Genomic DNA, 20,546 nt, shown 5'->3' with positions numbered 1-20,546 from the left:
CTGCTTCTCCCTCTCCCACTCCCCCTGCTTGCGTTCCCTCTCTCACTGTGTCTCTCTCTGTCAAATAAATAAAACCTTAAAAAAAAAAAAAAGATCCTCCAATTTTAGTTTGGCACATATATCCCTTCGTGCTCTGATTATCTGCTTGCCTCTCTAGACAGAGCAACTCTCCTAGAATGTCCTGCTTGTATGTGCTATGCTCTCTGCCTTAGGAATACCCTTCCCAAACCTCCCACTGCACATGTCCTTTTATCCATATCCCCTGGAGTTATGTATGACCTATTTGTTCTTAAAAACTTTGTTTCATCATTCCCTTGCCTAATCCAGTGACCTTCCTCACTACCCCTACTATACCTTGTGTACATGTCCATAACAGCAATTATTACTCTTTATTATATGCTTGCTTACTTATTTGCTTCCCCCAGTAAAGATTAAGGTCTTAGAGATTAGCTAGCTTAGATTTCTGTTATTTTTGGTCCCTAACAGTCCACGGAACCAAGTATGCTTAATACAGAATTGCTGGGACAGTAAACCTCTAGATTTTAGCAAGAAGGAAGAACAGAATCCACTATGGCTTCTATTATATACGTAGGTTTCTTAAATGCATCAGCTAAAGTCTAAGACATTACTCTGCTACCTCATGACTGGAGAGAATAACAAAAATTATTCATAGATGGGCACAGATATTTTTATTGTCTATAATTACCCCTAATATTATTGTTTACTGTGTGTCTGGTGCATACATGTACCTTCCCCATTAAGCCTCACAACCTTGAGGTAGGTAGTAGTTTCTTCACCTCTTTTTATAGGTTTATAGGCAGAGGCAAGGCACAGAGAAGTTAAGCATCTCGCCCAATGTCAAAGAGATAGCAAAACCAGGCAGTCTGGCTCCAGAACTGTGTTCTTAACCACTCTGCTACAAAGCTCAATAGCTCTTACATCATGAAAACTGCACTTCAAAAGATTACTCCTCTTTTTAAAACATAAATGTAATATTACCAAATACAATCTAAATTTTAAAAGTTATGATTACACACTGACAGACCATCCTCCCCAAAACTTAATAGCTCTACTACAATCATATTTCAATTAAAAAATTTACAAATAGGTTTCACATTAGAAATTTCAAAGTACATTTTTACTTCTGGTTATGGTAATGAAGACCTCTTTGTTCATTACCACCATAGTTGTTTCTCAAGCTATTTTAGACGTTTAACTTAATGGGTGTACAAAAACAGATAAAGAAACTGTGACATCAGTTAATTCATGGTAACCTTTCAGCAATCAGATAATTCTGTTTTATTGTAATATACTGTCAACTTCTAGACATTACAGCAGATATGACAAATTTCCTCGAAAACATTCTATTTTCTATTTCTAAATAACAGGATAATTTGGCAAGATCATTTGGAAGTTTTATTTATTAAGATAGCAGTAATGAATTGTTCCATTTTAGTTTAGAACATACTAATACAAGTTGTTCCTAATACACTTTCTATATTTCTTGTGATGGATGCTTCTGATCTTATTTAACAGGAAAGTACTTTCTAATAGAGGAAAGTAAGAGGTATTACAGAACAGTCATTGTTGAAACCATGAACAAAGCAATGAATATTATTACTGTGATTTTCTAAGAAACTGATACTCAGTCATTGCAAAGAAATAAAATGTAATGGATTTCTGTAATAAAGATCAATACCATCATCAAATTCCAAAATCTCTCTTAATCTCCCCACAGGGTCTGTTAACTGTATCATATGCACACAGGTGTCAAAAATGCTATTGACTAAAATGTAACCTTTTCAAAACGCTAGCACCAGATTCACTGGAAAGAGGGCAGAGGTGAACTGTAAGTTTATAAACATTAAACCATTGGTACCTATCAATCTCAGCATATCAAATCAAAAAGGCAGGCATGAAAATTTATAATAGGAGAAATCAGTCACATATTCTAAGACGTGGGGTCCTGACAGGTGCCTCACAGTCCAGGGCAGAGCTAAGAAGCACAATGTTGGTTGACAGATACTACAGTATCTGTCTTAAACTTTTTCTGTAACTTAAAATTTTTCCTTTATTTCTGGGATATGAGTTTATGCCATATTGCTCTTTGCTTCTCTATAAACAAGCAACCAACAATTTATCTTATTATTAGCCACTGGTCTAAAATTAATGATGGCTTAAGTATCTGAATACATACCAACTCCCCTAAGTATAGTAATGTTTCAGCTAAAACTTAACATTAACATATCTGGTTTTCTTCAACGCTTTTAGTTCTTTCCAGAGAATCAGCTTAACTTCAAAGACCAGGTATTTCCCATTCAATTCAGGAATTCTGTGATTTAAAAAGAACATTCAGCTTCCTAACTTAAACACAGCACTCACAGAATACGGCACTCAAAGTACTGCCTGGGTAAGTTATTAACAGAAGTTTTACCCATTCAGCTGTTCCCCAGTAAGAATCACTAGTAGGAGTATACCAAGTAGCAACTTCCTCTAAAGAAAACCAAGGAGCAATCTGGTTTCAGAATGAAAAGATCTGGATAGAGAAGAAAAGTAGACAATAAAACAGATAATTTAACTACTGTTATTCACAATATAGCAAAGAAAAAATCAGAAGTTACACACTTCAAAAAAGGGGTTGCAGGGTGATAGGCCAAAGACAAAATACTGGCATGCTGGAATTTTTTTTCTTTTTTAAACTTAGTATCTGTACAGGAACAAGGGACACTTCACATTTAACACATTGTCAATATGTATTGAGTTCACCTCAAGATAGATCCAACTGCAAGAAAATGGCCCCAATGAACCGAACTGTACTCACAATTAATAAGCAACATTTACCTCTGTGCAGTTTACAAAGTTCTCAATAATCTGATTTATATGGAAACTTGCTCTGTGGAAAAAATAAGATGGTTTGGATATTATTGATGCATAATATGGATTATCAATCAGATACGAAATTCAATTATTCTTGAATTTTTAGAAAGAGTTTCATGCTTTGTTCGAACGTAGTAGCTCATTGTCAGGAAATTTCCTTTCTTCAACTCTCCAAGTTAGTATATAAAATTAGGTAATATTTACATTTAATTTATTGTTTTTTTTCATTTAAAGAAATATCTCTTAGTCTTGCTATATAGGAAGTTAATTTAAACGACTGCTCTTAAACTTCATTATACCCAAACTTAGAAAGTAAAATAAGCTTTGAAAAGGAATATGCCATTTTCATGAATACATTTTTAACCTGAAATCTTTTCAAAATACATATTGCAAATATGCTGACAGTGCCAGACCCTCAGACATTTGGGGCTACATTCTAATACAGTGTTTAGTGGGTGAGAACTGAAATAACAGTATAACATTTAAAAGAAGTATAAGACTTGCACTAAGAAACCAAAACCCATATAGCATGCAAGTTAACATGGCCTTTTAAATGTTGTTCCGCTATCACAAAAAAAATCAGTTATAGAAACCATTATTTATATTTCAATCACAAACACTGCTCTTAAAATACAATCTATATCAGATTTATAACCAGATCTGAAAAACAGAGATTAAGATGAGGCTTAGTCTAATTTCTCCGGCAAAAAGTCAAAAAGTAAGATAGAATAATCTTACTATCTCTTATACATTCTGGCAACAACAAAACTCAAAGAGCCAGATCAAAGTAAAACGAGGAGTCAAAATTGGCAATAAACCCATTATGAAGAGTGGCACTAAAGTGAAATTTCAGAACATATTGCTTTCTAAATATGTAAGTGCGATCTTATTGGAAAACATGTTATTTACAAAGATTCTAGAAAGCTACCACCAACTTGGTGTCTAGGTTTTTGATCTTTATTTTGCCTCCATAATATTCATTTGTCAGTAGTTTCAAGCTATGTACTTAAATATACCTAATGTGATTTTATATCCTACTTACACTATTCTGTGTCCACGTACAGATTTACAAATATTGTAAGCCACATTATGTAGAATATTATAATATTTTCCAGAGTAGCAACTTTGACTTTGAATAAAAACCAGAGTATCTGGGCTATAAAAACATTTTCTTTTCAATTTCTAAATTCTTTTAAGGAATCACTGATGGAGACTGAACTTAAAGTAAAAAAGTGCTAACCTCTTTCAATTTTAACAAAAAAGGGATTGCTATGAACAGATTTTAAGTAATTACTGTTCTAGACAAATATAATAATCAAATAGCACTCGACACAAATAAACACTGAACTTTCTTCTACAGCACAGGGCTCCCACTGTAGCAGCTGCCGCACAGGACCCTATGAGAATCAGAGGCTGAGCGAGAGACCGAGAATACGGTACAAACAAGGAAAAGAACATAAGCTTAGGAAATTAAAAAGTCCATGAGTAAATCGTATCTGAAAATCAACTTCCAGGAGAATATTAATAGGTAATTACTATAGCCAGAGTTAATCTCTGCCTTCAAGAACGGAAGACAACAAAACAATTCTCACCATAACAATATACCAGTAGTAGAAAAAAATAAATCATTCACAGAATATTCTATGAGGCTTCTCCTGGGGGGGGGGTATGTGTCTATGTGTTAAAGCTTACAAAATTAAAAATGTGAAACAAAATGGATTCCTATTAAGATTTCATGATAACAGAAAAAAATTTAAGGAAAGAATATTTTCCTTGAGGGAAGAGTATTTCCCATAACTGGTTTAAAAAGCACCTATGAAATCATGCTGTCCGTGGTCACAACTGAGGTTTTGGATGCTTTTGTCAACTGCAGCATAACTAAAGGCATTTCACAGCATAACTTTAGGGAAAATGTTATCTGGTCTAGAATCACACAAAAAGCAATGAAAATTCTTTTAATTGCTTCTAAAACACCAATTTTTCTGGGTAGCAGCAGTTGCTCCTGTACATGCCCTTTCAAAAAATATGAAACAGAAGCAGAAATACGGGAAAAATTTGAGAATAAGAGTAGCAGCATTAAATAGAAAAGCAAATACTTAAATACAGTTTAAAATAAGGAAACAGTACTGTGCAACTTTCAATTATACCAAGTAAAGTGCACTGCTTAAATGTTCACTGATAACATTTTCCCTGTATGATGAAAATATGAAATCTACTTATTGGTATCTTTTTATATTAAAAAAAAAAAAGACATTCACTATTGTAGCCCTGATTGCTCTCTTCCAGTATTTTTTAACCATTCAAATGTATTTTGTGGGAATATTTATTCACATAATTTTGCTTAATACATTTCCTTCTACACAAGACTGAATTTAAAAGTCTCTATAACATTTTCAATTACAGTAATAACACATTAATAAATTATAAATTAACAAAATCTTCATATTTGCTTTAAAAAATCATTTTTCAAACACTAACCTCCAGATTACCTGGAAAATTAAAGATGCAAATTGCTATAAATCTGGCATCCCGATTAAATTGATTTTTAAAAGTATATAAAATGTCCCTCAAATTATTCCAAGTTCCATGCAAGAAAATTTTATTTTACCCTTTTCATAAGTTACTAAGTTTACAACCTGCTAAACATTCTACCCAAATGTGGGAAAACTTTCTGGAGATGCAAAGCACAATAAAATAATTACATGAAAAGAACAAATAAAAATACCCGTTAAAACAAAGTTATTATAGCTGGCAGCACTTAAAATTCGTAATTTGTATTTTTTTTTTAAAAGTTGCATAGCTGCAAGATGATTCATTACTGATTACTGAGCAGTTTTACTTAAGAGGAAATAATACATTTAATAAATCGCAATTCGATTTAGTTCATCAAAATGTAATTATGTAACTTGATTTACTCTTTGGACTGCATTCTGGTACTGTTACACTTTTCATTTCAAATATTAACATACTTTAGCTCTCCTATGTATAAGTCTATTTTCCACTCTTGGGGGAAAAAAATAGAAGAACTTGAGATCATGGTCTACATTCAGACAATGTTTTACTGCTTGATTACATTTCTTGGTTTCACATTTAAGACTTTAATTTATAAGAAGTACATTATGTGGTCTTCAGTTTTAGATGAATGCAGAAACATCGTGTTGGGGAAAATAAAGTGACCCCCAACCAAAAAACAAGTCAAAACACAACTAGTTGCGCGGCTCTACAGAACTTAATAAAATCAACTTCTAAATCAGTTAACTTTGGCGTCTGAATACAAAATGTTTATCAGTGTTACCTATGTAGATGACTATTAAGGGATGTGCAGCATTTTCAAAATCCCTGTGTGTCCTTTATATGCATGTTTGGTACACTGAGTTCTGTGGCAACTGTCCTCTCTTCAGCAGGGTTATTCCCCTGTATGATTGTCCATCTCTGCATTACCAAGGCTCACAGAACTCAGATTTCTGGCTGAATATGCCTGCAGTTTTGTTTTTCTTTTTCCAGAGACAGATCCTCATATCCTCTCAGTTTTTCAAGCATCTTGGAAAGACAAGAAAACCTGTGTAGAAGCAGATGCATAAGGTTTAAGCAGTGGTCCATAATACTAATACAAATCAAAATACAACACCCATTTCCCAGGAACACTGCTTTACATTGCTATGCATTTTCATATACTTACTATTCTAAAAACTCCTAAAATTAGTATTCTGCAAAAGAACACATGAAGGACAGAAGGACCAATTAAAGCTTAAAACAGTCACAAAAATTAGCCACCACGTAAGTCATTCTCCCTCCACAATAAAGACCACACCGAAGTACAGAAAACACACAACACGTAACACCTACACACCTATTAACCTTCCCCTAAATAACTAATAACCTCCAATAAAAATAGTAAACAATTTCCTAACTAATCAAAACCTTAGTTTGTTATGTATATCTATTTTGGGTTGTCCATTAAATTCTTAGGCTGAAGAACATCAGTAATGCTGTATGTCTGCTATATGTTGTTTTTTTGTTTGTTTGTTTTAAAGTTTTAACAGCCGGGACGCCTGGGTGGCTCAGTTGGTTATGCATCTGCCTTAGGCTCAGATCATGATCCCAGGATCCTGGGATCAAGTCCCACCAACGGGCTCAGGGAGCCTGCTTCTCCCTCTGCCTGCCGCTTCCCCTGCTTGTGCGCTCTCTGACAAATAAATAAAATCTTTAAAAATAAATAAATAAATGTTTTAACAATAAATTCTCTTCAAACCCACACGTTTAATCTAAGACAGCAAAAGGGATGGGAGGAATTTATCATTTGACAAATAAGAGCAGTCAGCACAGAAGCAAAAATTTGAGTTAAGATATTCCATGTCTGTACATTTGTAAAAATGACTCTTTAAGACCCATAGAGACAAATTCCATTGATTTTTTTAAGATTTTATTTATTTAAGAGAATGAGAGAGAGCATGAGAGCGGGGAGGGTCAGAGGGAGAAGCAGACTCCCCGCCAAACAGGGAGCCCGATGTGGGACTCAATCCCGAGACTCCAGGATCATGATGTGAGCTGAAGGCAGTCGCTTAACCAACTGAGCCACCCAGGCACCCCAGATTTTAATTTTTTAAAAGATTTTATTTATTTATTTATTTATTTGAGAGAGAGAGAAACAGCATGAGAGGGGAGAGGGTCAGAGGGTGAAGCAGGCTCTCCGCTGAGCTGGGAGCCCGATGTGGGACTCGATCCCAGGATTCTGGGATCATGACCTGAACCGAAAGCAGTCGCTTAACCAACTGAGCCACCCAGGTGCCCCAGGTTCCATTGATTTATAAGATTTGTAAGGGCAGCTGCCACCAAACTAAGGTTCTATATAAAAAAAAAATCAATAAAAAGATAACACTGATACGTAAGTAAGGAAACTAAAACACTGTTTAAGACCAACATGTATATTGACTATGAGATGAAACACATGTTCATTATACCCCATAAGCTCATTGTAACACTAAAGTAAAAATTTAGCTGATTGGATCATGAAATAAAAACAGTTTTATGACCATAAAATCCCATCTCACATAAAAAAGTTTACTGCCTCTAAAAGACACGTTTTATCGATAGGTGAAAACTTTAGACATTATTATCTTGGTATGTAAAATACTAAGATAAAAATTTCATTTTATTAGCACGAGTTTTTAGTACTTCTCTTTAAATGCTTCTATAATTTGAGCCGTATTTTTAGTTTATTGGCCCAGACATACGGTTACAGTGAAGATATTCCAAAGCATCCTCTTCAAAACACCTGTTCACCGTGAAATAAAAACATACCTGCACATATACTCAAAATATCACTCCATCGACACTCTTCTTTTATACAGAAATCTTATCCCAATTCATACTTCCAGTGTGTCAAGGTCTGCTCTGAATCACCTCATGGGAAAAGGTTCAAAAGCTGACAGTCTGGGGCACCTGGGTGGCTCAGTCGTTAAGCGTCTGCCTTCAGCTCAGGTCATGGTCCCAGGGTCCTGGGATCGAGCCCCACATCGAGCTCCCTGCTGCCTTCTTCTCCCTCTCCCTCTCCCCCTGCTTGTGTTTCCTCTCTCGCTGTGTCTCTGTCAAATAACTAAATAAAATCTTAAAAAAAAAAAAAAAAAGCTGACAGTCTTCTCATACCCTCCAGCTTCCCAAGGAGTTCCCATTTCCCACGCAGAACCCTACTGTAATTGTGACAGAGGTCTCACTTCGTGCTGCATTCTTACTTCAGTTGCTATAACGGCTATTCGGTAATCTCAAATCTCCTCTCTCAATACTCTAATCTGCTGCTATTGAATTATCCTCATTAAGGGCAATGATCTGTTTCAGTTTCCTATCTTTAGTCTTAGCCATTCAGAAAAGACTGTTGGCGGTTACCGTCTTAGGTCTCTGAACACAGAGATTCCAACTCCTGAAACAATTCCTGGACTGGCTAAAATGTTCTGCCTGGATGTAAAAATCCAGTGCTTCATGTCATTTCTGCAAGTCTTCTCATAAAAAGCTTTTCATATATATGAAGATATCAATTAAATTAACTACTTTTTCAAAGCTAAATGATGTCACATTTAACTCACTTCATGGAATATGGAAAAAACAATAGTCAAGTGAGTTTATCATTCAATTCACTGAACAATTTCAGATAATGCAGGATAAGCAGCTAAACCAGCAGAGCAAAACAAATTCTGTACTTGGTTTAAAATTCATCTTTTTTTTCACTTTTCCTGCTACTGTATAGACAGGCACTATATAACATGCTGAGAATACTAAGGGGCAAGATTAAACTGAATGAATGAGTACATGATGCAACTTTTTGAAGAAAATGCTCCTACCTAATTATAGCAAAATAGGTAAGAACACAATCTTTGCAGCCAATATGCCTGGGTTCAAGTCCCAGTTCTACCAAGGAACTAGCTTGACTAGTCAAGTTCTGTAACCTCTAACTTTGTTTCCTCATCTGTATAATGGGAAAAGGAATAGCAAGAGTCCTGAGCTCAAAGGGTTGTTACAACAATTAGATGAGTTAGTAATAGATGTTAAAATGCTTAGAACAATGCCTGGCACATAATAATGCAACATGAATGTTAACTAATTGTTATGATTAGAATTATAATATTATGTTGCATTACTTAAGAACATACCTATCAAGTTTGGAATAAGAGTACAGAATTTGATTCTGTTTACTAAATGCATGCCTTGGACTATTGTGCATACTGCTTCTTAAAGTCATGAAATTAATTACTTTGGCCTTCAGATTTCTTAGTGGTAAAACAGGGTAATATCTACTGATACTTACATATGTGCAGTACATGTATGAAGTTTATACAAACCATATACTTCACGGGTTTAAGCACTAAAATTAAATGTGTTTTAAAGTACTAAGAATGGAGAAGTTACTCAATATATGACTTTCTTATGGAATCAATAAAGTTGTTTTCTATGTATCTTCATGTGAGTTTTTTACACAGTAACCTAACACAATGTCTGGGACACGGACACACACACACACACACACGCTTCAATAAGTAAATGAATGAATTAAAATGGTGGCTGAGAATGTATAACTCAAGTAACAAGCTTAAAAGTAATTAAAACAGAAAAAGGGAGAATTACCTATAAAACAGGAAGCTGATGCTTAATCTGAAGGGTGCTCAGGGCAAGATCTATTTACTTCAAACCATTCATCTATGCAGCTAGAAAAGAACAAAACCAGAAAAACTGAAACACTTATTGTTTAATTATTGATATCATGACAGCCATAATAAAAATTCTTACTTCTTGACCTTAATATATATTTATAGGAAAAAGATTTCAATATTTTAAATGAGTATATTTGGCATATGTAAGTAAAAGATAAGGATCTGTTTATTACATTTTGATTTTTTTTTTGTAATTCTACACCCAACGTGGGGCTAACCTCACGACCCTAAGATCAAGTGGCATGCTCTTCTGACTGAGCCAGCCAGACATCCCACATTTTGATTATTCAAAGCAGTTAAGGAAATAAACTTTGCAAAATTATGCTATAAAGTACTTTAAAGTTGAAGTAGAACAACCATTACCAAAAGAGAATCTAAAGAACACTTTACCAATATTCAAAATTAAGTGACAAATCTGGATATTTTTCTCCTCAAAATATTCATTCATGCAAATACAATCTGTTCATGTACCTATCAATGTAATCAAAAACAGCTTTTAAATTCTAATTCTTGACAGTACTGCATCTTTTAAAAGACTATACTTCAATACTCACATATAAATATAGCCTTTTAATTCTATCCTACTCTACAATACATATACATACACAAATAAAAATACTATCATCCAATTGCATTTATATTTTGTGATTTTATTAGAAGTTAAATATTAGGGTGCATATAATTTCCTCATTATAGATCTGCACTGTTCAATGCAGTAGCCACAAGCCATATGTGGCTATTTAAATTCATTATGATTAAATAAAAGAAAAATGCAGTTCCTCAGTCACACTACCACATTTCAAGTGCTCAAAAGCCACATGCATGGCTATTGGCTATTCTACTAGACACACAGATATGAAACATTTTCATCACTGCAGAAAGTTTTAGTTCACTGTGATAAGTGGTAAGGCCTTGATAAGGTTAAGTAACTTGTCCAACAGCTAGAAAGTTACCCAAGCAGAATTCAAACTGCTCAACATTCTCATTGTCGACGAATCTCAAATGTGCATTTGCCACAAAGCTAGAAGGCTTGGCTAATACGCTTACAGGCAAAATTATTATGTATCCTTCTCATATCCTGATAGAATAGTTTGGTGGGTAAAAATAATGGTGAAATCAAAAGGAAAAAAGGTAAAGTATCTCATCCACACAATATTCTTTCAAATATCTAAAATAATTTCTGTTGCTATTAAGACTTTTATTGTCTAAATAATCATGCCCAAATTGGCTTCTCAGCCTGCTCTCTATCCTACTTACTTGGCTCTAGTGGTCCTCTGGTCTACTGAAACATCCCTTAAAATGAAGTACTGAACCGGGGCGCATGGGTGGCTCAGCTGGTTGAGTGTCCAACTCTTGACTTCAGTTCAGGTCATGGTCTCAGGGTTGTGAGACCGAGCCCCACGTGGGGCTCTCTCTTTCCCCTTCTCCCTCTACCCTGCCCCTCCCACCAAAAAAAAGAAGTACTGAACAAAATACTCCAGATATATTAACAATTCACAGTACCTATGTGATTTAAAATGGGTATTTATTTTACAAGCCATGTAATCTTGATTCACACTGAGAGATTATCATTGTAATATTCCATAAATACAAGCATGTTGCAATTTATGTGTCCATCCCTTTACGATGGACACTTTCAGTGATGCTAGAACATTCTCATACATGTCTCTTAGAACGGTGCTACTCGAAGAGTGGCCCACAAACACAGTGCTAATCCATGAGCTGTTTGTTACCAGTTCTCAATGAAATAAGGGGCTTTTGAGCCAGAACACCCATTTATTTTGCTTCTAACCACAGTGTTTTAACTTTTTAAAAAAAATTTTAAATCACTGCAAGTCTTCCTCAATGAAGACAGTATTATATTGATTTACATTCTCGCACAAGCTCCTTTATTTCATCCTGGACCTGCCACAATGAGTAGCAGCACCGTCCTAGAGCACAAGATCAAGAATTCCTCCAGGGCTTATATTTTAGAGTGGAATGACTGCACTGTAGAATATACACAGTACACAGCTATGACAGAGCTATTCACCAAGTATACCAACTTACATTTGTATGTTTACTGGCCATTTGGGTTTTTTTTTTTTTCTGAATTGACTTAACAACTTTTGACAAATTTTCTATTTTGTCTTTTTCTTATAGGTTTATAGGAAGTTATTATCCAAATACTTCAGCTATAATATAGTATACACATTTTTGATGATCATTGCTTTTTACAAAATCATGCACTAAAACTAACAGGGCTTATGGGAAAACCCATGTTAAAGGCAGACCACTCAAACAATACAACCTTGTAACCAGAACAAAGCTGTGTTTGTTCCAGATAAATAAAATACCACTGTAAATACAGGATTTTTTTTAAAAAAGGGTTAAGTTAGCTTGACATAAAGAGGACTAAGGAAGGGGGAGCCTGGCTGGCTCAGTCAGTGGAGCAGGGGACTCTTGATCTCTGGGTGGTGAGTTCAAGCCCCATGTTGGGTATAGAGATAACTTAAAAAAAGAGGACTAAGGAAGGATTAATATTAATATGGGGACAAAAGCCTAATGCACAAAATTTGAGAACTATGAATGAAGCAAGTAAGCACTTCCAAAATAAAGCCTGTGGTCCAACTAAACTGGGTATAAGAATGTTCAGTGGATGGGTATTCTTATAGTACCAGGCACACCTCATATCCTGGGGTTCAGTTCTAGACCACTGCAATAAATATCGCAATAAAATGAGTCAAATTTTTTGGTTTTCCAGTGCATATCAAAGTTATGTTCACACTGTACCAAGTGTGCAAAAGCATTATGTCTTAAATATATATACATACACATAATTAAATATAAGAAACAGGGCAGAGGACCATTGGGAAAGGGAGGGAAAACTGAATGGGAAGTCATCAGAAAGGGAGACAAACCATGAGACTCTTAACTATAGGAAACAAACTGAGGTGAGTGGGGGGATGGGGTAACCAGGTGATGGGCATTAAGGAGGGCACGTGCTGTGATGAGCACTGGGTGTTATACACAACTGATCAATTACTGAACTCTACATCTGAAACTAATGAGGTACTATATGTTGGCTAACTGAATTTAAATTGAAAGAAAAAAAGAAAAAATATATAATTAAATTACCTATATTTGTAATAAATTTATCTAATAATTTAATTAAAAATACTTTATTGCTAAAATAGGCTAACTACCATCTGACTTTTTAGTGAGTCATAATCACTGTTCAGATATCACCGTAACAAATAACTAATGAAGAAATTTGAAATACTGTGAGAGTTACCAAAATGTGATACAGAGACACAAAGTATGCAAACGCTGTTGGGAAAATAGTGCCAATAGACTTGCTCTATGCAGGGTTGTGAGAAACCTTAAATTTGTTTAAAAAGAAAAAAGGGGGGGGCTGTATCTGTGAAACGCAATACAATGAAGCACAATGAAACAAGGTATATCTACACTGTATTCTCCCACGGCCTGTTTCCATATATATATATACTTTCGTCCGTTTTTATTTGATGGAGCAAACACTAATGTGCTGAGAAATATTCTTTATGAACCAGTACGATCATCTCATTACAATGTCACTGTTCTTCCACTTACCAACTGCAATGAGCTAACTGCATTACAGAAAGCTGAAGAAGCTCGTTTCAGATACCATACCAACAAAACTGTTGTTACGTGTACTGAAAAGAACTCAGCCTGAGGTCTAATTTTCTTTCACTTTTTCACAAATTCATGATGCAAAGAAGTTTTAAATTTTAATACAGTTAAATTTATCGACTTTTCTTTCGAAGTTGATGGGGGGGTATGTTAGCCCTAAAAATATCTCTTACCAAGAGGTCAAGAACATTTCTCTACATTCTTTCCAACACTTGTAAAGATTTTGATTTCCAAAGGCACATGATTAGTCAAATGGGAACTGATTATTTCAACTATAAAATTTTTCTACATCAATAACCAACTGATCTCAGTATCATTCACTGAATTGTTCATTCTTTCTTACTACTGCAATACCACCTCTGCCAAATCAATTTTATTTACTTAACAAATATTTACATAGTATCCGTTATGTGCAAGCACTTTCTAAAATTTAACTCATTTAAAACCTCCTAACAACTCTATGAAGTTGGTACTATCGCCTCATTTTATAGACTGAGGGAGGGAAAAACTAACTACAACTTGACCAAGATCACACAATGAATCAGTGGAGGGGCTGGGATTTGAATCTTGGGAGGAAGGCTTAACTTCCAAGAATCTATGCTTTTAACAACCCGGTGCTATGCTGTCTCTCGTAAGCGCACAAGTGTTTATGGACTCTATTCCTATGCCCTTCCCACACTTGTCTTAATAACAATCTTATAATGTATTTGTACAGGGCAAGTCCCCCCAGCAGTTTTCTTCTTCGTGAGTATGACTGTTCTTGCCATATGGGCTCTTTGGTCCATGTGTATTTCAGAATCCACTTATAAAATTACATGAAAAAACTAGTTGAGATTTGAATGGGACAATATTAACTATGTAATTTGGGGTTAAGTGACATCTTTATGACATGGAATCTTTCTATCCCCAAGATGGTATACCTCAAATTTTAGATCTTCTGTATCTTTCAGCGAAGTTTTAAAATCTTGAGCAACTTTTGTAGGATGTATTCTTAACACAACTTACAGTTATTGCAGGTTTTGTGGCTGTTAATGTTATTATTCTATAAAAAAAAAAAGTTGTATTTTCTTTTTTCTTACTGGGATATGAATGCAACTAATTTTCATGTTGAGCTCCTATCTGGCAACCCTGCTAAATTCTTAATCCCTAAGAAAGAGAGCAAAAGAGAGAGCATGCACGTATGTGCGCAGAGGGGGAGGGACAGAGAGAGAGAGAATCTTAAGCAGGATCTCAGGGAGGCCTGATCTCATGACCCTGAGATCATGACCTGAGCTGAAATCCAGAGCTGGATGCTTAACCAACTGAGCCACCCAGGTGCCCCAGTTCTTATTAATTTTTTTCTAAAGATTTTATTTATTTATTTGAGAGAGACAGAGAGAGTGAGCAAGTGAGCATGAGTCAGGGGAGAGGCAGAGGGAGAGCCCTCTGAGTGGGGAGCCCAACAAGGGTCAGGCCCTGAGATCATGACCTCAGCTGAAGTCAGACACTTAGCCAACCAAGTCACCCAGGCACCGCTCTTATTAATTTTAATAATTTATCTAACATCTACTCTTCGCTTTTGTTTTGAAATCAATTCATAAGTATAGAGTTTTACTGTTTTCTCACATTTACTGAGATAATATGGTCTTTCTCCTTTGTTAATGTGGTGTACTACATATATAAATTTTCTAATCTTACAGTGTCTTTACATTCCTAATAGTCATGAGGCATTACTTCAGATATATATTGATGAATTTGGTTTGCTAATATGTGTTTGGAGTTTTTGCATTTATGTTCATGAATAAGAGTGCCTTCTAATTTACTTTCCTATACTTGCCTTGTCTGATTTTATTTATTTATTTTTTAAAGATGTTATTTGTCAGGGAGAAAGAGCCAGCAAGCACAAGCAGGGGGATCGGCAGGCAGAGGGAGAAGCAGGCTCCCCACTGAGCAAGGAGCCCAATGTGCGACTTTACCCCACGACCCCGGGATCATGACCTAGGCCAAAGGCAGATGCTAAACCGACTGAGCCACCCAGGCGTCCTACCTTGTCTGATTTTAATATCAAGTTTATACCATTTTCATAAAATAAGTGGGAGAACCTACAATCTTTTCCTACTATTTGAAGTGTTTACAATTGTTAACATGGTGTTCTTTGGACGTCTGGTAGAACCTGCTGTCAAACCATCTTTGTAGGCCTGTTTTTAGGTTTTTGGGTCTTGTTTTAATTTTTAATATTTGTTGTTTTTCAAGGTTTGTCTTAATAACTACTTGTAACAGTTATCAGTCAACTCAGGTTTTCTATTTCTTCTTGAATCATTTTGGTAATTACTATATATCATAATATATAATTAATAATATATAATAAATATATTTATATATTATAAAATATATAATGAATTGGAAAGATACTATTCTTAAAGAAACTGCCTGTTTTGTTTATATTTTTAAATCAAAGACTGTAAAATTTTTCACAAAATTTTCCAATTATTTTTAATTTCTGTGTCTGAAGTTATGTGTTATTCCTATACTGTTCATTTTTTCCTTCTAGAGACAATCCTGCCAGAGGCCTATTTTATTTGTCTTTAAAGAACCAACTTTTGGCTTTGTTGGTCTCTAGTGTGTAATTTTTTCATTTCATTTTCTTCTCTCATCTTATTATTTTTTTGCTCTATTCTGTTTCTTCATTTTTCTAATTTCTTAAGGAAGAACTTGTTTAATGAGTTCCAGTCTTTCTTTCCACTCTAACACAAGCCTTCCAAGGATCACTCTAGAAAATGTCAAAAGGGTTTTTCATTATTATTCAGTTTTGAGTATTTCTAAGATCCATTATGATTTCTTTTCTTTTTGGGGGGTGGGTGGGGGGTGGGGAGAGAATCCTAAGAAGGCTCCACTCTCAGTGTGGAGCCTAACAGGGGGTTTGATCTCAGGACCCTGAGATTCTGACTGAGCCCAAATCAAGAGTCAGACACTTAGCCAACTGAGCCACCCAGACACCCCTCCATTATATTTCTTCTTTAATCTACAAATTACTTAAAAGTATGTGTGAAGATTATTCATCTTTTATTACTGACCTATAATTGGCCAGAGAACAGCTAGCTTTCTGTATGGCACCAATTTTTTGTAGTTTGCTAAAACTTGCTTTATTGCCCAGTACACCATCAATTTCTGTGTATTTCACATGTGCTTGAAAAGAAAATGTACTAATTGCTAGGTGCAGACACACATACATCCATTAGACAAATCTGTTAACTGTACTGCTTGTTTGTTCTAGGTCTTGACTCATTTTGTGTTTATCTGCTTGACTCAATGAGAATTATGTTGAAATTTCCCATTATCATGACATTTTTGTCCATTTTTTTCTGACAGTTCTATAAATATTTTACCTTGAGACTGTTCTTAGGTTCACCAAAAACTGAATTTTATATAGCTTTATCATATCATACTAGTAATATTTTTGTTAAAATTTATTTTGTCTGTTATTAATGTAGCTTTGTCAGTTGCTCATAGTTAATATTTATCCGGACATAATTTTCTATTCCTTCACTTTCACATTTTTCTATATCCTTATGTTTAAGTGTTTGCTCAGCAACAGCATATCTTTCAGTCTGCTGTCAACTGATGAGTTTTATTTAGATTTATTAAAATTGCTGATATTGTATTTATTTTGCCTCCTTATTTTGTATTATTTATTGTGTTCTCTATGCTTTTCCCCACACCCACCTTTAAATAAAATTCTACCTTATTCCTTTTATTGGTTTAAAATGTTATAGTTTTCTATTTTTTTCTGTTCACCTTAAATTTTTTTTTTTTTTTTACCTAAAAATTGTCCTGTGTTGCTCTGAAACTAAGAATACTTTATGAGAATCTAGATGGATGTTAGAGTCAGACATGGCTAAAATCTCAGCTCTTCCATTTGCTAGCCATGTGACCTTGAAGTGATTTCCTATGGTCCCTCGGCTTATTCCCTCAATTACAGGATGAGATTGTTCCAAGGTTTACGTGAGATAACCTAGCTAAGCTGTTATGGACAATACCTGGGTAACAGGAGATGTTTAACAAATGGTAGATTTTTGGATACAAACAGATGTGGGTTTTAATCTTAGTTCTAGCAGGTAAAAAAGGCTGTTATTTTTTTTAAGAAACAGGGGAAGGGAGTTTCAATTAAGAAGAAAACTTTTCAGCCCTAAGGGCAATGTTTGAAATTTTGAGAAGCATCGCTTACTCTACTATCAACTTGGTTAACATAAAAAGAAACTTACCCTTTATGATATATGCATAGACAAGGCAGTCGTGCTATAGTATCTCCCTGCTGCAGTTCTTCAAGGCATATTGCACATTCCCCAGCATCTTTACTCAGTACATCCTCTGAGGAAAGAGAAAATGAATTCAGGACAATAAAACTGAAAGACAAATTACAGGAACACTAATTTATAAAGAGTGGTGACTGGCATATTTTGTCAGAAATACATAAAACTCAGCACCCATATTTGAAATACTATTCATAAGTCAGTGAATAATATTTACCTTTACTCATAGACAGCATCTTATTTCCATTTACATCTCACTGAGGCATTACAGTAAGCAAGAACAGTGCAGAATCTTCCGACTTGCAAAGGATTTTGCTATAAAACTTCATCAGCAAGTCAGTTATTTGCAATTTGGAATTTATTTTCCTTCTCTTACTAATCAATATTAATTTGATGCCCAGGATAGTTCAAAAAAATTTAGACTGTAATGTGGCTGAAAAGACATGAAAATACTATTATAATTTTTAAAATTCTAAAATAACAAAATTGGGTAAGTTAAAGAAATCACCCTGAATATGGGACTTCTTAAAAAGGTCTGCTTAATTCAAGAAAATCCAAAGGTAGATTAAAGTTTTGTGTAGATTCTGAAAGGGACTTTTGGAAACTTGAGGATTTCAGACAGGCAACAATTCTTCTTAATCCTTTTGCAGAACAATACCCGGCCGACACCAGGCAGCAATTAATTAGACTGGCTTCCAGAGGGCCCTGCACAGTGTTTAAAACACTGCTATGGTAAAACCCTTTACAAAGTGAAAATTCCTTTTGGGGGGGGGGGGGAAGGTTCTTTCAATTTATGTTTTATACTGAGTAAATATTTTATTAATGTTAAAGCTTAATTTTTTAAAAGGATCTTGCCTAAAACAGAGATGTTAGCCAGATAAAATGACGAATAACTAAAACATGCTGTTGCTGTAAAGTTTAGAGAAACTGTCAAATGTATGAGAATGTATACTCAGTAAGTGTTGAGAATGGAAAACTAAAGCAGGACCATGCAATATGAATTTATACCACAAATAACTAAATTACTGTCTGTGGAAATAAAAATCAAATAGGCTAAAGAGAAAAGACTACACCAATTTCTACCTAATGCTGAAAGACAGTGCAAGGTAGGGAAGTTCCTAAAATTATTTGCCTGGTACTCCCACACCTCTTATAAAAACCAACGAATTTAATTGTGCATTTATCTGTAATCGTTCATTGTAGAAAAATTCATTCTCTAAGAAGTAGTTCGCCCTTCAGTTATTCATATTGAGACAGCACATTAAGAGGAAACACAGACTCTACTGGGTCTATACCAGCAGACAGATGATTTACCCGTAAGGCTGGAGGGGGTAACAGGGCAATCTCTGCGGAAAAAGGCCTTGGAATGAAAAGTTCATGTGTTCAGAATTTAGGGAATATGGTTGAGATGACTTTAGCTAACTACTGGGTAGTTCACAAGCTGACATGCCACAATCAGAGACTTGGCCAGGATAAGCAAAGCTGGGTAAATGGATAATGTTCTCATTAACAACCCCCTCTAGTGTCTTGTCCCCACTTTTCCCCTCTTCACCCTGGAGGTCCGTCCACTACCTCCACTCCACCCACCCTGAGCCCAAGTCTTTCCTTCCTTCTCCTGATCTCCATTTTTTTTCTTACTGTTCTGGATAGCTTTCCACAGATGGGAAACCAGTCTAGTGTAAAAAAACCTAATTAGTGGTATATTGGAACCCACAAAAGGAGGCCACTCCAGTGGCCCCACCCATGTCACAAATCTAAACCTCAATCATCCTGCACTTAAGGAGAACATCTCACTATCAAGGCAACGTAACACCAGTCACAATCCTCCAGCTTGGCTTTAGCTAGCTTACGTTACCCTAGAAAACAGGACCTTCTACCCAATCATGCCCTGCTTTGGGCTGCCTCTTCGAACATTATATAAAAGTCGCTCTCAAAAAAATACCTTCGGAAGTGCTCGTGAGGCACTGTACTCCCTCAATCTATGGATTATTTTCCCTTGAATAAAATACAGCAAACTCATTACTGAATTGTTTTAGTTTTGCCATTTGACACTAGGATGACAGCAGTGAGAGGATGTGAAGGAGACACTAAAAGATCTTAGCAAAGGTCTATAACTCCAAATAATAACAGTATATTCTCACAGCATCTATTCGATATCTTTCACCGCAAAGATATACCACATCATTAACAATGAGTCTGAGTTCTACAACAAACTTCAAAAAAATCAACCATCACTTTTTACCAAGCCTAAGACATCAATGATTAGAACATGTACCATTAGTCTGCACATAAGTAAAACAAACCCCCCAAAACCCCACCACTGAAATGACACAAATCAACTTTAAGATGCATCTCATTTTCCAGAGCTGTTAAAGTATGAAGTGTGTCTTAGAACTGGTGAAACATGGTATCACATTTTCTACCTTTTGGAATACATTAATATTGCATCTAGATTTAAGTCAAAAGGAACCATATAATCTTCATTATCTTATATTAAGAAAATGAGATAGGCCAGCTTTTAAAAAAT

General features: G+C 35.2%; 1 protein-coding gene across 2 annotated transcripts in view; it reads right to left on the bottom strand.

Annotated features, from left to right (window-relative positions):
* Nucleotides 1-1,263: 1,263 nt before the first annotated feature.
* Nucleotides 1,264-20,546, bottom strand: part of ZNRF2 (zinc and ring finger 2) — a 99,805-nt gene continuing 80,522 nt past the window's right edge. Inside the window, exons 3-5 of one of the 2 annotated variants that reach the window (XM_028119263.2) lie at nt 17,972-18,077; nt 9,994-10,073; nt 6,351-6,436 (exon numbers count right to left, since the gene is read on the bottom strand). In XM_028119263.2, the coding sequence (XP_027975064.1) occupies nt 10,016-10,073; nt 17,972-18,077 (164 nt within the window). In that variant the 3' untranslated portion in view covers nt 6,351-6,436; nt 9,994-10,015. Of the gene's footprint in view, nt 6,437-9,993; nt 10,074-17,971; nt 18,078-20,546 lie in introns of both variants that reach the window. The other variant, XM_088018546.1, reaches the window with a different exon arrangement.

The sequence above is a fragment of the Eumetopias jubatus genome, unplaced genomic scaffold, assembly GCF_037043125.1.
Source record: "Eumetopias jubatus isolate StellerSeaLion01/CBP00866 unplaced genomic scaffold, mEumJub1_p1.0 scaffold_14, whole genome shotgun sequence".
Taxonomy (NCBI): domain Eukaryota; kingdom Metazoa; phylum Chordata; class Mammalia; order Carnivora; family Otariidae; genus Eumetopias; species Eumetopias jubatus.
This window is presented reverse-complemented; position numbering and strand designations above follow the sequence as displayed.